This window comes from Hyperoodon ampullatus, assembly GCF_949752795.1.
Source record: "Hyperoodon ampullatus genome assembly, chromosome: 8".
In the NCBI taxonomy this organism is placed as follows: Eukaryota; Metazoa; Chordata; class Mammalia; order Artiodactyla; family Ziphiidae; genus Hyperoodon; species Hyperoodon ampullatus.
In genome coordinates, this window is record NC_136921.1 from 77775844 (window position 1) to 77788955 (window position 13112).

Below are 13112 nucleotides of genomic sequence, written 5' to 3' on the forward strand. Positions count from 1 at the left end.
TCGGGCTAGCCAGCCAACTGTTCAAGGAGTCATCCTTATCTCTCCTCTTTCTGGTGCTAACACCCTGTCCAAGCTGGCATCATTTCTCACCTGGATAATCCACTTCCCACCCTCCACCATTATCTATACCAGAGTCAGAGGCACTTTAGAAAGAGAAACAAGATCATGCCACACTCATGGGTGAAACAGAGAAACTCCTTCTTGTGTCCCTCCATCCTCTTGACCACACTTTATTTTTGTCCTAGCCTGTATCACGGTCTGAAAGTACTCAGACAGTACTCAGCTTGCCTGCTATCTGTCCGCCCCATGACTGTAAAGGCCCACGGGAGCAGGCTCTTTGCCTCTACTGTTTAGAGCCTCATCCCTTGTACCTGCAACAATAGCTGCCATGCAGTAAGCATTCAGTACACACAGGAGAGTTCACAAATATCGCCTCTGGCCCATATAGGGCCCTAGCCCTTCAAAGGTTTTAAATCTCGTACAACAAGAGTTTCCTGCCTGGAATAAAAGAATAAAGGAATATAATAGGGAAATGGGAGCCATTCATGATATTCATGGACCTGAGCAGGTCTGGCTTTAAAACAGCTGAGGAAAATAAGAAGAGGGGGCCCCAGCCCCACAGAGATGGTGTTAAGGATGCAAGGGCCACCCAGCCAGTTTGGGGGGACCCACAGTTAAGTCAGGGAAGGGGTGGGTGGTGTTACCCACTTAATATTCACCTCCCTTGCCCTTCTTTCTATGTTGCACATCCTACGCCACCTTGGCCCTCAGGTTGCTGGGAACAAAGTCCCTCCTGGCTTTCGCTCTGCCTTAAATTACCTCGGCTTCCTGGGCGTTAGATGCTGAAACACGTGACCTAAGCCCATGGGTCTACTTGCTTCCCCAGTGGACGAAATAATGAAGAAATGTGCTCATTAATGTGGTCAGTTAACGAAAGCAAATGGTTTATCATTAAGTTTGAAGAAATTTCCTAGGAAGTTATCATTTTGAAGTACCATACAAAACTGCAAAAATAAAACAGCTAACACAGAAGTGCTGATTTTGTGGTTTCAGTTTGCTCTCTGAGAGATACGCCCTTTTTGGGAAGTCATAATGGACCTGTGAAGACTAAAGGTGAAAATACTTACAAGATAATTGATTTACAGTAATGCAAGGGTTAGCATCAAGCCATAAAGCAGTGATTAATCTTTAAGTTACAAAAGTTTCCACCAAAGCATTTCTCTAAAACAGTTATTCATGGAAACCAGCAGACTCAGAGAAGACTAGAAGTTACAAGATTTGAATTCCCAAGCTCTAGTACTTCCTCACAAAGCACTAAACTTTTATACCTCAGTTTCTTAAGTGTAACCGGTCAGGAAATTAATACCTCCTCTGACGTGGATTGTTTTGTGAAGATCAGATGAAATAACACAGCATACATTGGAAACAAAACAAGTGTAATCCAGTGCAAGCACTAAATCTGGACCTACTACTGCCACTGAAAACACTTAATAAGACGAGTCAAAAGAGTGGGATGTCAGTCCTGGGCTGGAAGTTGTTGCTCCTCTACAGCTCTGTGTAGGAAAAGAGGCAGCAGCAGGCACTTTTCCCTAGAACACTGGCATCCAGGGATTAGCAGTCATGAAATTAAATATAGTCATATAAATAGGAAGTTGTAACATTTATGCTAATATGGCCACATTAACTTTATACTTGATCACAAAGTACCAGCTCTAGAGGCACGGTGCCTGAGCGTGAACGCCAATTCTGTGGAACTTCGAGCAAGTTCCTTAACTTTGGTAGCCAGCCTCCAAAATGGCCCCAATGATCTCCACCTCAATATTCATGCCCTTGTGTAATGCCCTCTCACTTTTTATCAGGGTTGCTTTGTGTGACCAATAGAATACAGCAGAAGTGATGGCACATCACCTCTGAGGCTAGGTCAAAAAAGCTCTGAGGCTTCTACTCAGTTGCTCTCTTATAGCCTTCATTCTAAGGGAAGACAGCTGCCCTGGCACCCTTTGGAAAAACCCATCCTTTACAGGGAACTGAGGTCTCTGGCTAACAGCCACATGAGAGAGCTTGGAAGGGGATTCCCCAGCCCTAGTCAAGCCTTCAGATGATATCTTGACTGCAGCAGCATGAGGGACCTTCAGCCAGAAACAGCCAGCTAAGCCTCTGACAAATTCCTGACCCATAGAGACTGTGAGAGAACAAATATTTGTTGTTTTAAGTTTGAGAACAATTCATTATGCAGTAATAAATAACTAAAGCACCCTCTCAAGGTTTCTGTAAATCTTCTGTAAAAGTGGAGATAATAACCTATCTCAAAGGTTTGCTATAAGGATCAAATGAGAAGTGTATTGAAAGCCCACAGCCCAATACCTGGCACAGAGTGAATCCGTGTTGGTTATTATTACATCTTTGCGCCTTCTCTTCCACAAGGAAGGGGGTCCTGCAGGTACTTACAGTTACATTCCTTAGGCTCAGCACTTTGTTAAGTCTTAAAATTTCAAGTACACTGATCCAGCTCTAGCCAGTCTCTTGATGTCATTTTTCTCTAAGCATCAGTTGGGCAAATAGTCTTCCCTTTTTCTCTCTGATCCCTTTTAAGATGAGAGGCAAGATGTCTAAGATAGAGAAATTTAAGGCATATGCTATAGCTGGGGCACCAAAAGCCAAAGTAGCTGGCCTGAAAAAGACTAACCCACTGACCTCAGGAGCACTTGACAAAGCTTGATAACTGAGTGAGCTGGAGTCAACTCGAGCTTTTACAGGGCTCTCTGTTTAGAACCTGGCCTCTGAAATATACAAAGCTTTCATTCAGGCTCATTTCTGTGCTTTTAAACCTGGAATAGATCCTGGACTTCCTCAGGCAAACTTCATAGATGTTATCTTTTCTTTCTCTGATTATTCCTGTCTCCTTCACATTTGGGTTTTCTTTTATTACTGGTGGATGGCTGAGCAGTCAAATTTCCTATGTGCTGAAAGAAGGTATTGAGGAAATTTACTGCTACAGCAGTGGAAAGAACACAAGAAGAACAGATATGTCTCTGTCCCATAACAAAACCCAATAAGAAAACTCTCTGACAAATGACAAAACTCAATAATGACACTATTTGGCAGTTATTTTAAAAACTCAGCCTAGGGCTTCCCTGGTGGCGCAGTGGTTGAGAGTCCGCCGGCCGATGCAGGCGACACGGGTTCGTGCCCCAGTCCGGGAAGATCCCACATGCCGCGGAGCGGCTGGGCCCGTGAGCCATGGCCGCTGAGCCTGCGCGTCCGGAGCCTGTGAAAAACTCAGCCTATAATATAATGTAAAGAGGGAATTAAAGGGATCACAAATGCTGAGTGAAAAGGTTTTATTGCCTCTAGGCCAGGAAGATTTCTACAATTCCAATGTGAGTAAATTATTTTTGTACATTTTATTGCTGATTCTCTAAGAAACTGAATGTCCAAATATGCAATATCCTTCTCTACTAGGATACTTGAGGGATTTAAAACAAAATACAATCCTTTATTATATATACAGAAGGAGATGAACTTTTAATTTTGCTTTGTGAAATGCATAATCCCTGACCTCGAAGAGTTTTTATTCTAAAACAATTCCTTAACAGTATTAAGCTTACACCTCCATCTCTCTCTGTCTTGGTCTCTCTCTCTCTGCTCTGGGTGTGTCCAGAGTTCTGCTAAAGTCAGCTTTTCATATGGAAACACTTAACCTTTAAACCAACCCCTCAGGGGATGAACCTGGGTTTGCTCATTTCTTCCTCTTTTTTTCTTGGCTCTTTATTTCTTTGCTTTCCGCATAATCTAGGACTGTTTTGTTCTATCAAAATCTTTCTTCCTTTCCTCCTTCCTTCTTTCTCTTCTTTTTTTTATCCTCCTTTCCTTTCCATTTATATTTCCTCTCTCCCACCTCCCTTCCTCTCTTCCTTTCTCGTTTTGTTTGACTTGAAAACCTAGATTGACAATATGAAGGACACTTCTTGGGTGATGACTCTGGATCCTTTGTAAAAAGACTGTCCCTCATTGTGGCACAGCCCAGGAATGGTATTGCTGATTTAGCAAAAATACTGCATTCCTGAGCTTTTATCTTTGTTCCTTATGATAAGGCTGAAGTTGAAGCAAGATAACGTCCCTTTTCTCCTCAAATATACATACATTCCTGTTAAGAAATTCAAGAAGAGAAATAACTTATTGTGTAAGTGTAAATAAAGCACACAGTGAAACCACATCTCCACCCAGTAGTCCAAGAGGCGTTCTTAGCCACCCTACCCCCTTACTCCCTATGTTTCCAATTACGGAAGTCTAATCATTCACATTTCTGAGTAGCTCTATAGCTTCCAAATTCTGCTCTGTGCCATCAGTCTCCGGGGATACTTCCCTTGCTTCCTCTCCAGCCTTGCCCTATGTCAGCCCACCTTCCCACTGTCATGCCCCACAGTTCAGGCATGCTAGAACTCTCCATCATCTACAGGTTAAATCCCTGCTGCCCACACTTCTCTCTTGCTAGGAGTCCTCTTATGTTCCCAGATAGAGGATGTGATCTTGTGTCTCTATGATGACTCACAAGTCGTTCACATTTTCTGGAAAAACTTATCTCCAGGAACTGATACTAACTCTTCAGGCCTCCCCACAAAAAAAATCTCTTGTGAGAACTCTTCCCACACTTTCCCAGAAGTGATCTTTTTAACCCCTGAGAAAGTTTGCTTAAGCCTCCCTAAATTTTCTCACTGAATCATAATAATAGTTAGACCTAGACATGTGAACCTCTCTGGAAGTCCCTGTCAAGAGAATGTCCTTGAAATCTTTGTTCAAATTTCATTTGGAGAAGAGACTAAGTATGGTTTAAGGGAAATGGTAAGATAGCCCCTCCCAAGTCTGTATGCCCCACCCAGCCAAACAAAATCCCTGTAGTTAACTTAACCAAACCCCATGGAAGGCAGATAGATGACCCAGGCCCCTAAGCCATTTCATTGTCATCTTAAGTGGCTTATTTATCCAAGTTTAGTGTTCCTTTCAACTTTCCAAAAGGGAAGTTCTGATAATTACAGTTTTACCCATTCTTCCAAGGATGCCTGGGTGCCTCAACAATATATTAGAGATGAATGGACTATCCAGGTTACTTTGATTTGTTTGCATATCTGTTTCCCACTAGATTATAAACTTCCTGAGGTCGGGGATCTTTTTATTTATAAAATTTAATCTTTGGATTTGCAGCAGCTAGCACAGTTCCTGGAACATAATGTAGGTCATGTGCATATTTACTGATTGTATGGGTGACCCGTCCTTTTCCTACAGGAAGGCTTTGTGTGTGTGGTTGTTGAAATATACAAAGTACCACTTTATGAAAGCAGTTATATTTTAACAATTCACAACAAAGAGTCAGAAAAGTGGACAGATGCCTGCCATTTCATAGTCTAAAATGGTGGTAACCATGGCTTTCTTAAGTAACTGAAAATCATTATCAATAGGTCAACACACTCAGTTATTTAACCTTTGGCACCTTTGCCCTGACCCTGAAATTGCCGGCCAAACATGATTTTTGATGGTTCTACAAACTAATTCTGAATGGTCACCTGAAATCTAGATAAGACCCCTCAGTATATAAGCACTGCCTACACATTCCCTGGTTGACTAGACCATCAGAGAAAACACCTCAGTTGGCTGACTAGAATGTGAATACTTACATGAAAGTTACTATTTAAAAGGAAAGTAGGGCCAGTGGAGACCCAAACTAGTTATTCTCACTTGTTTGCATCCAATAGTGTGTATTTCATTATATGAATGTTTTATATTAAGAGCTAGGACTAAACTGGAACAGTGAGACAAGCTAAAAGAAACCAAGGTGGATATAAATGAAAGAATCCACCAAACTTCACTGATACCACCTCCTCTGAATATTACCATGGATACCAGCTTTATGATTTAACTCTGAAATACTTACTTCTATAAGTGGTCAAATAGTTATTTTCCTGCATCCCAACTCTCCAACTGATGGATTTCCATCATCCCTGAAGGAAAACCCCCTGGGCTCCCCAAGCACTGTCTTTTCTCAAAACTGTATTTGGGGACTTGCTTTCTTATTTTTTCCCCTCCCCTTATGACATCCTTACTGCTGTTTGGGATCTTTGAACGCTGCCTCTTTTCCTTTGAAAATCACAACCACGAAAGTTGGTTTTTTAAAAATTTACATTCAAAAGGTACCAAATTCAAATTTAACATAAAGAAATCTTAAAAGTTCCCCTTATTTTCAGGAAGTATGTATTTGCCATACACAAGACGTGGCAGGTGCAAGGCTCTCGTAGCCTAAACACTGGAGACCAACGAAGCGAATCTAGCGGCTACACTAGAAGCGGCGACCACGCCAGCGAAGCCTCAGCGACGACCTGGCACACCGACCCACCCAGTCCCCAGCAAAATCCCTAGGTCTCCTTGGTGTGGTAAAATAGAACCTGATCCCGGTCTCCAACTGTCTTATCTTTTTCAAATGTTTTAAACTTACTGCCTTTGTTCAGCAGAACCACAGGCACGGTGATGACGGTGACGAGCGCAGCGATCCCCAGCAGTCCCAGGAGCACCTTCCACGGTGTCTGCAAGCCGGGCAGATCACGTCCAGTTAGAGCCAGCCGCTTGGCCCCAGTCTGGGTAAGAGGGTCGGGGCCTGGGCTGCACCCGAGGCAGCGGGGTTTGCCGACGGGCGCGCAGTGAGAGAGAGGCACCGCGGGCTGGGAGGGTTTGGAGCGCGCCAGTCGGAGGGTGCAAGAGCGGTCTCCCTTGAACTTTTGGCCTCTGAACACTTTAATTGTTTGCTTCTCTAGGCCTGCAACTCAGAAGCCAAGTGAGGGTTCAGGCGTGCGTTATGCGGGTGGCCCTCCAGGTTCTCCAAGGCTCGGTGCCTGGGTTCTAGCAGAAAGCCCGCGGGTCCGAGAGCCAGGAGAGAGCCCTGGGGCGTCCCTTCACCTGTCAGAGCGTGGCCCTGCAGCTTCCGCCTAATGAGAGCCCCTGGTTTCGATCCGCAAGCTTTGGGGGCAATCTGGGGAGAGTTTGGTGAAAAGGCACCTACAGCTCGCCCCTGGGGCTCTGGGGGCGGGGGCGGGGGCGGGGGAGGCTAGCTACTCACTCACCTTCATGGTCGGCGTCTCCTCGGAGCTAAGCTTTCGGAGCGGCAGCGCAGGCAGAAGTCAGGCGAGCCTCCCGGACGCGCGTGCAGCTCCGCAGCTCCGGGCGCTCAGTCACTCGGCGCTCCCAAGTTTCAACCCCGAGTTAAACATTAGTGAGCGCCGGTCCGGCTGGGTATAAAGGACCGCGGGCAGGCTGCGAGCGAAGGCGCGCCGGGTCCCGGCAGTGGCGTCCCGGCCGGGGGACTCCCGAGAGGCACCTCCCCACGGGCGCGCCGGGCACGGGGCGTCTGCTGGGAGCGCAGGAGGGGTGTGACCGCCCGAGCAGCGTCTAGCCAGCGCCTGGCATCCGATGCCGAGCCCTGAGGCTGCAGACCTGCTGCAGCCCGGCGGGAGACCATGGTCGGCCTTAACTGAAAGGGACCTCTGCGCTCAGTTCCCACAACCTCGCGTGTGCAGGCAAGGGGACCTAGCCCAGAGAGGGCACGGGGTTCTGCAAACACACAGCTCACTGCTGGCAGCTGAAGCTAAAACCCAGGCCTCTGTCCTTTGCCAGTGAATGGTATGTTGGGGAGTTCTGGGGTGTTTAAAGTTTCTGAAAGGCCAAGAGAAAGAAAAAGTGATTGTTCACTTGCGGATGGCACTTAGAGGCTGTGTCTGGATTCATTCTCCGCAGGGGATTTCTGGCTTGTCTTGCAGGCTTACCTTCTCATCAAGATGCCAAAAATAATAACACTAACACTTACGTGGAACTTACTTTTTCCCAGGAGCTGCTCTAAGCATTTATGTGTTTATTTTACAGGGAGGAAGCCTAGGCACAGGAGGTTAAGTCACTTGGCCAAGGCAAGGCAGCTAGGAAGTTGTGGAGCCTGAATTCAGAGTCCATGTTCTTAACCACTACTCCACAGGGCCTTTCATCTTTCAGTCTTGCAAAGAGGATTTGGAAAAAGGTAAAAGGTGAGGTGTGGCTTCTTCCTCCCTTCCTCCAGGATGCCCTGTAGGTTCCTTCACTCATTCCTTTTTTTCTTCATTCACTCATCCTCACATCCTCCTATTTATTTCACCCATTCCACAAATTTTTGAGTGGATACAAAGTGCCCGAGTCTCATCTAGATGCTGGAGATAGAGAAGTGGGACAAGATAGATGATATTTGTGCACTTGGCACTTTCAGTCTGAAAAACACAGGTGAACCTTTGCAGTTAGGTTCTTCCTCTATGCTTATTTCCTCTCTTGTGGATTAAGTACGTCTACTCCTTAAAAGGCCTCTTCAGCTTGCTCACTCAGCTGCAAAACCTCTCTGTCCAAAGTTAGAGGTAAAATATTAAAAATGCAAAGTCCTATGGAGCATTAACACATGATTATGAAGAAATTCCAGTTTCCATCCTTTATCTCCAACCCAGATGTTGCTTCTGAGCTCAGGGATCTTTTCCTCTCTGGCTACTAGTTGCTTGTGACACATACCCTTATTCACACAGAGCTCCAGAGGCTGGAACTGAACTCTTTCTCCTTTCCATCAGCCTCACCCCTTCTCTGATCATCTCTGTCTTCATTATATGGGGATGTATGCATATGTAGAGCTGATTCACTTTGTTATAAAGCAGAAACTAGCACACTATTATAAAGCAATTATACTCCAATAAAGATGTTAAAAAATAATAGAATAAAAATAAAAATAAAAACACAGCTCAAAAATAAAAAAAGTGACCCCATTCACCAGCTACAAAAACTAAAGGCTTGAGTCGTCTCAGTTTCTCTTCTCCACTCTCCTGCTACATTCATGTGGCCATCAATTCCTCTCATTTCTGCCTTCACAAGTATTTCTCAAATCCATTTCCTCCTCCCTCTTGCAGCTGCTGGGGAGGTGAGTCAATAGTGTTATTGTAGCCTGTGGGCTGGGAAGAGAGGCCGCCCGACAAGGACAACAGGGAATGGTGCCATATTGGGGGCTCAGTGTTGGTCTCTGCTTTCACCAGTTTGTACACTCAGCAAAATGCAGGAGGCAAGTCAGTACAGTTGAGTGCATGCTTGACCTCCATACCTGCACCGTTGACACTATACTTTCAGCAAGCCCCCAGGAAGCTGGGGGAAGTTGGCTGACATCCATGGGGGCAGGTCATCTTGTTCTCTGGAAAGCATTCCACAAAACACAACTGCCAACTTCCAGAGATTCTTTCCTAAATCCACCCCTCACCGCCCCGACCTCTTTGTCACTAGTCTTTCAATCTTGTTTTCTTCAAGTCCCTAAGGTACCAGCTGGCCAACACATTAGCCGCCACCTATGATTCAGTGTAAATCCTATATTAGGCCATCTCTTGTTTCATGAAAAATGGAAAACAGATGTACTACGCCAAGTTCTGTCTGTCAGGATGATTTCTCTTTCTACTAGATTTCAGAACATCCCTGAGAGGGGCTGTAAGGTAGCAGCCATCACTTTTGACTGGTGCCAGCTTACTTTGCATAAGGCTGCCTCTTCCCTCCTCTGTTGCCTGGCTGTGGCGAACTCTTATGAAGCTATAGGTGTGTGTTGAGGGAGAGACACCGCACAATGGGAGAAGCACCATGGAGTCTAAGTTCACTGCTCATGGGATTTTTTAACTTTTTTTTTTTTTGTGGTACGCGGGCCTCTCACTGTTGTGGCCTCTCCCATTGCGGAGCACAGGCTTCGGACGCACAGGTTCAGTGGCCATGGCTCACGGGCCCAGCCGCTCCGCGGCATGTGGGATCTTCCCAGACCGGGGCACGAACCCGTGTCCCCTGCATCGGCAGGCGGACTCTCAACCACTGTGCAACCAGGGAAGCCCTTAACTTTTTATTTTATATTGAAGTGTAGTTGGCTAACAACATGTATCTATTCTTTTTCAAATTCCTTTCCCATTTAGGTTGTTACAGAATATTGAGCAGAGTTCCCTGCACTATACAGTAGGTCCTTGTTGGTTATCCATTTTAAATATAGCAGTGTGTACATGTCAATCCCAAACTTCCTAACTATCCCTTCCCCCCACCCTTCCCCTCTGGTAACCATAAGTTTGTTCTTTTTTTTTTTTTTTGCGGTACACAGGCCTCTCACTGCTGTGGCCTCTCCCGTTGCGGAGCACAGGCTCCGGACGCACAGGCTCAGCGGCCATGGCTCACGGGCCCAGCCGCTCCGTGGCATGTGGGATCTTCCCGGACCAGGGCACGAACCCGTGTCCCCTGCATCGGCAAGCGGACTCTCAACCACTGTGCCACCAGGGAAGCCCTCATAAGTTTGTTCTTTAAGTCTGTGATTTTCTTATGCCGTCTGGACCACTTGTGCTCATCTGCTGTGTCTTATAAATACCATTTCCACTTAATCATGGGACATGGCTGAACATGCCCAACCTTATCAGTTGGTAGATCAGGTAACAACCAGTTCATTATCATAGCTCAGGTTGTATAGTTATGAGTTGAGTTTGTGGCCCCTCCAAAAAAGATATGTTGGAGTCCTAATCTCCAGTGTTTCAGCAAGTGACCTTATTTGGAGATAGGGTCTTTGTAGAAATCATCAGGTTAAAAAGAAGTCATTAGGGTGGAACCTAATATAAGTGGTATCCTTATAAAGAGAGAAAATTGGAAAACAGAGAAGATGATATGAAGAGAAACAGGAAGAAAACAATGATCTACAAGCCAAGGAGAAAGACCTGGAACAGATCATTCCCTCATAGGCCTCAGAAGGAACCAACCCTGCTGATCCCTTGATTTCAGTCTTCTAGCCTCCAGAACTGTCAGAAAATAAAATGCTGTTGTTTAAACCATCCTGTCTGCAGTACTTTGTTATGGTGGCCCTAGCATACTAATATACTAAGGGTTCCATGATCATGCTTTCAGTGTCTATCAGGGCCCTATAGAAAGAGAGGAGCTGGTTTTCATATAGTGAGTAGTCATTGACTATTGTAGCTTGCATCTAAGATGGGTCCCAAAGTTTGGGGATACCTTATTATACATCAATAGATAACCGACAAATTGGCAAAGGGCATGACTTTGTTCTAAAAACCCTAAGCAGATCCTCTGTGATTCTCCTATTGGGGCTCACCAGAGGCTTTGGCTACCATAGGCACTATTGTCTGCTAGGTCATTAAGCTTCAATATCAGGGAAGCTTGCACTATAGCCTAGACCTAGGGAGCCCTCTCTTGCTACAGGTTCCATTAAAAATACACACCCTTAGGTGCTACTGAGCAAATAGGTTGGAGAAACACATCCAGTTGTGGCATATGGTATCTCCAAAATCCAAAGAGTTCTGGTAAACATTGTTGCTCTTTGTGGTGGGCGTACAAGGTGTAGTGACTTATCTTTCATTTTAAGGGGGATATCCTGACATGCTCTAGACTGCTGAATCCCTTGAAACTTTGAAAAAATTTTTCATGGGATTTATCCTCTATTCTGTGGTCATATTTGTCTTGCTAAAGCATATAAGGAACTTGCTACTCACTGTTCCCGAGGTCCAATTAGCATAATATCACCAATGTAATGGCCCCATGTGATGTTCTATGGGATTTCAAGATGATCAAGGTCCTAGGAGATTATATTATGATAGAGAGCATAGCCCTGAAGTAAGATGGTAAAAATATACTGCTGGGCTTCCCTGGTGGCACAGTGGTTGAGAGTCTGGCTGCCGACGCAGGGGACACGGGTTCGTGCCCTGGTCCGGGAAGATCCCACATGCCGTGGAGCAGCTGGGCCCATGAGCCATGGCCGCTGATCCTGCGTGTCCGAAGCCTGTGCTCCGCAATGGGAGAGGCCACAACAGTGAGAGGCCCATGTACCGCAAAAAAAAAAAAAAAATATATATATATATATATATATATATATATGTATGTATGTATATAGTGCTGATTGTTCCAGGTGATGGCAAACAGTTTCTGATGGTCCTCAAGAAAAAAAAAAGTGTTCTTCAGGTTAATAACCACAGATACTAGGACTGTATTGTTTGATCCAGTAAAGTTACCACACTGGAAATGGCAGCTGACATTGTTCCATAATCCATCTTTTTTACGAGATGAGCAGGGAAGTTAACTGAGTATAGGATAGGGAACCAGCACTGTTGAATCTTTCAGGTTTTTATATGGTGACACCAATCTCTGTGCTTGTCCAGGGACGCAGTATTACTTTTGGCTCACCGTATGGATGTGGAAGGACAATTCCAGGGGCTTCCACTTATCCTTTCTTACCATCATCTCTCTCTATGGATCAGGGGAGAAATGAGCCAAGGAAGGCAGGCTGACTCCAGAGGCTGGAAAAGCAAGGAAATGAATTCTGCCCTAGAACCTCTAGAAAGAATGCAGCTCTGATGACACCTTGACTGTAGCCGCTTAGGACCTATTTCAGACTTCTGACCTCCAGAACCATAAGACAATACATTTGTGTTGTTTCAAGCTACTAAGTTAAAATAATTTGTTACAGCAGCAATAGGAAACTAATATACCACTGGGCAACAGTGATGTTTTAACTCCATAGAAATGGATATAAACCTAGGGCCAGGATTTAATAACTCCTGGGAGGTCTGGGCATATCCCTTCTCACAGAACATTTTCAAACGTAGCTGTATGTCACATGTCCTTCTGAGGAAGGCTTGGAAGAAGATACAAGGAATGTACTGTGGGAGCATTGCAGGCTCTGGCCTCCATTTCAAACAAGGCATTTTGAGTGTATGAACTGGTTTGAGTCTGGAAATGATGAAAAGCCATGAATTTCTATTATGGCAACTTAAGTGAGATTTCTGACCCAGACCTAGAATTTTTCTGAGTTCTGAAATCAAGCCATAGCTTAGAATGCTGCCTGTATACTTTGTTCTTAAGTACCCCATGATAAATGAAACACCACCATTGCAGGTTACACATTTTGATTACGATGTGAAATCAAAATGTAGCTGTTTATGGTAATAGCCTCTTTTAAGAACCTGAGTCTTGGAAGCAGGGTCACCTAAAGTGAGCTGTTGCTTTGGAAGGATGCAGTCAATGTCAGATTGCAGCGCAAAGCAGATAAAAAGCAG

At 45.1% G+C, this 13112-nt stretch overlaps 1 protein-coding gene across 1 annotated transcript in view; it reads right to left on the bottom strand.

Moving 5' to 3' along the window:
* DPP4 (dipeptidyl peptidase 4) overlaps positions 1–7199 on the bottom strand; it is a 77225-nt gene extending 70026 nt beyond the window's left edge. Inside the window, exons 1-2 of the mRNA XM_079710100.1 lie at positions 7110–7199; positions 6488–6575 (exon numbers count right to left, since the gene is read on the bottom strand). Of these exons, the coding sequence (XP_079566226.1) occupies positions 6488–6575; positions 7110–7115 (94 nt within the window). The 5' untranslated portion in view covers positions 7116–7199. The remainder of the gene's footprint in view (positions 1–6487; positions 6576–7109) is intronic.
* Between the last annotated feature and the right edge of the window lie 5913 nt (positions 7200–13112).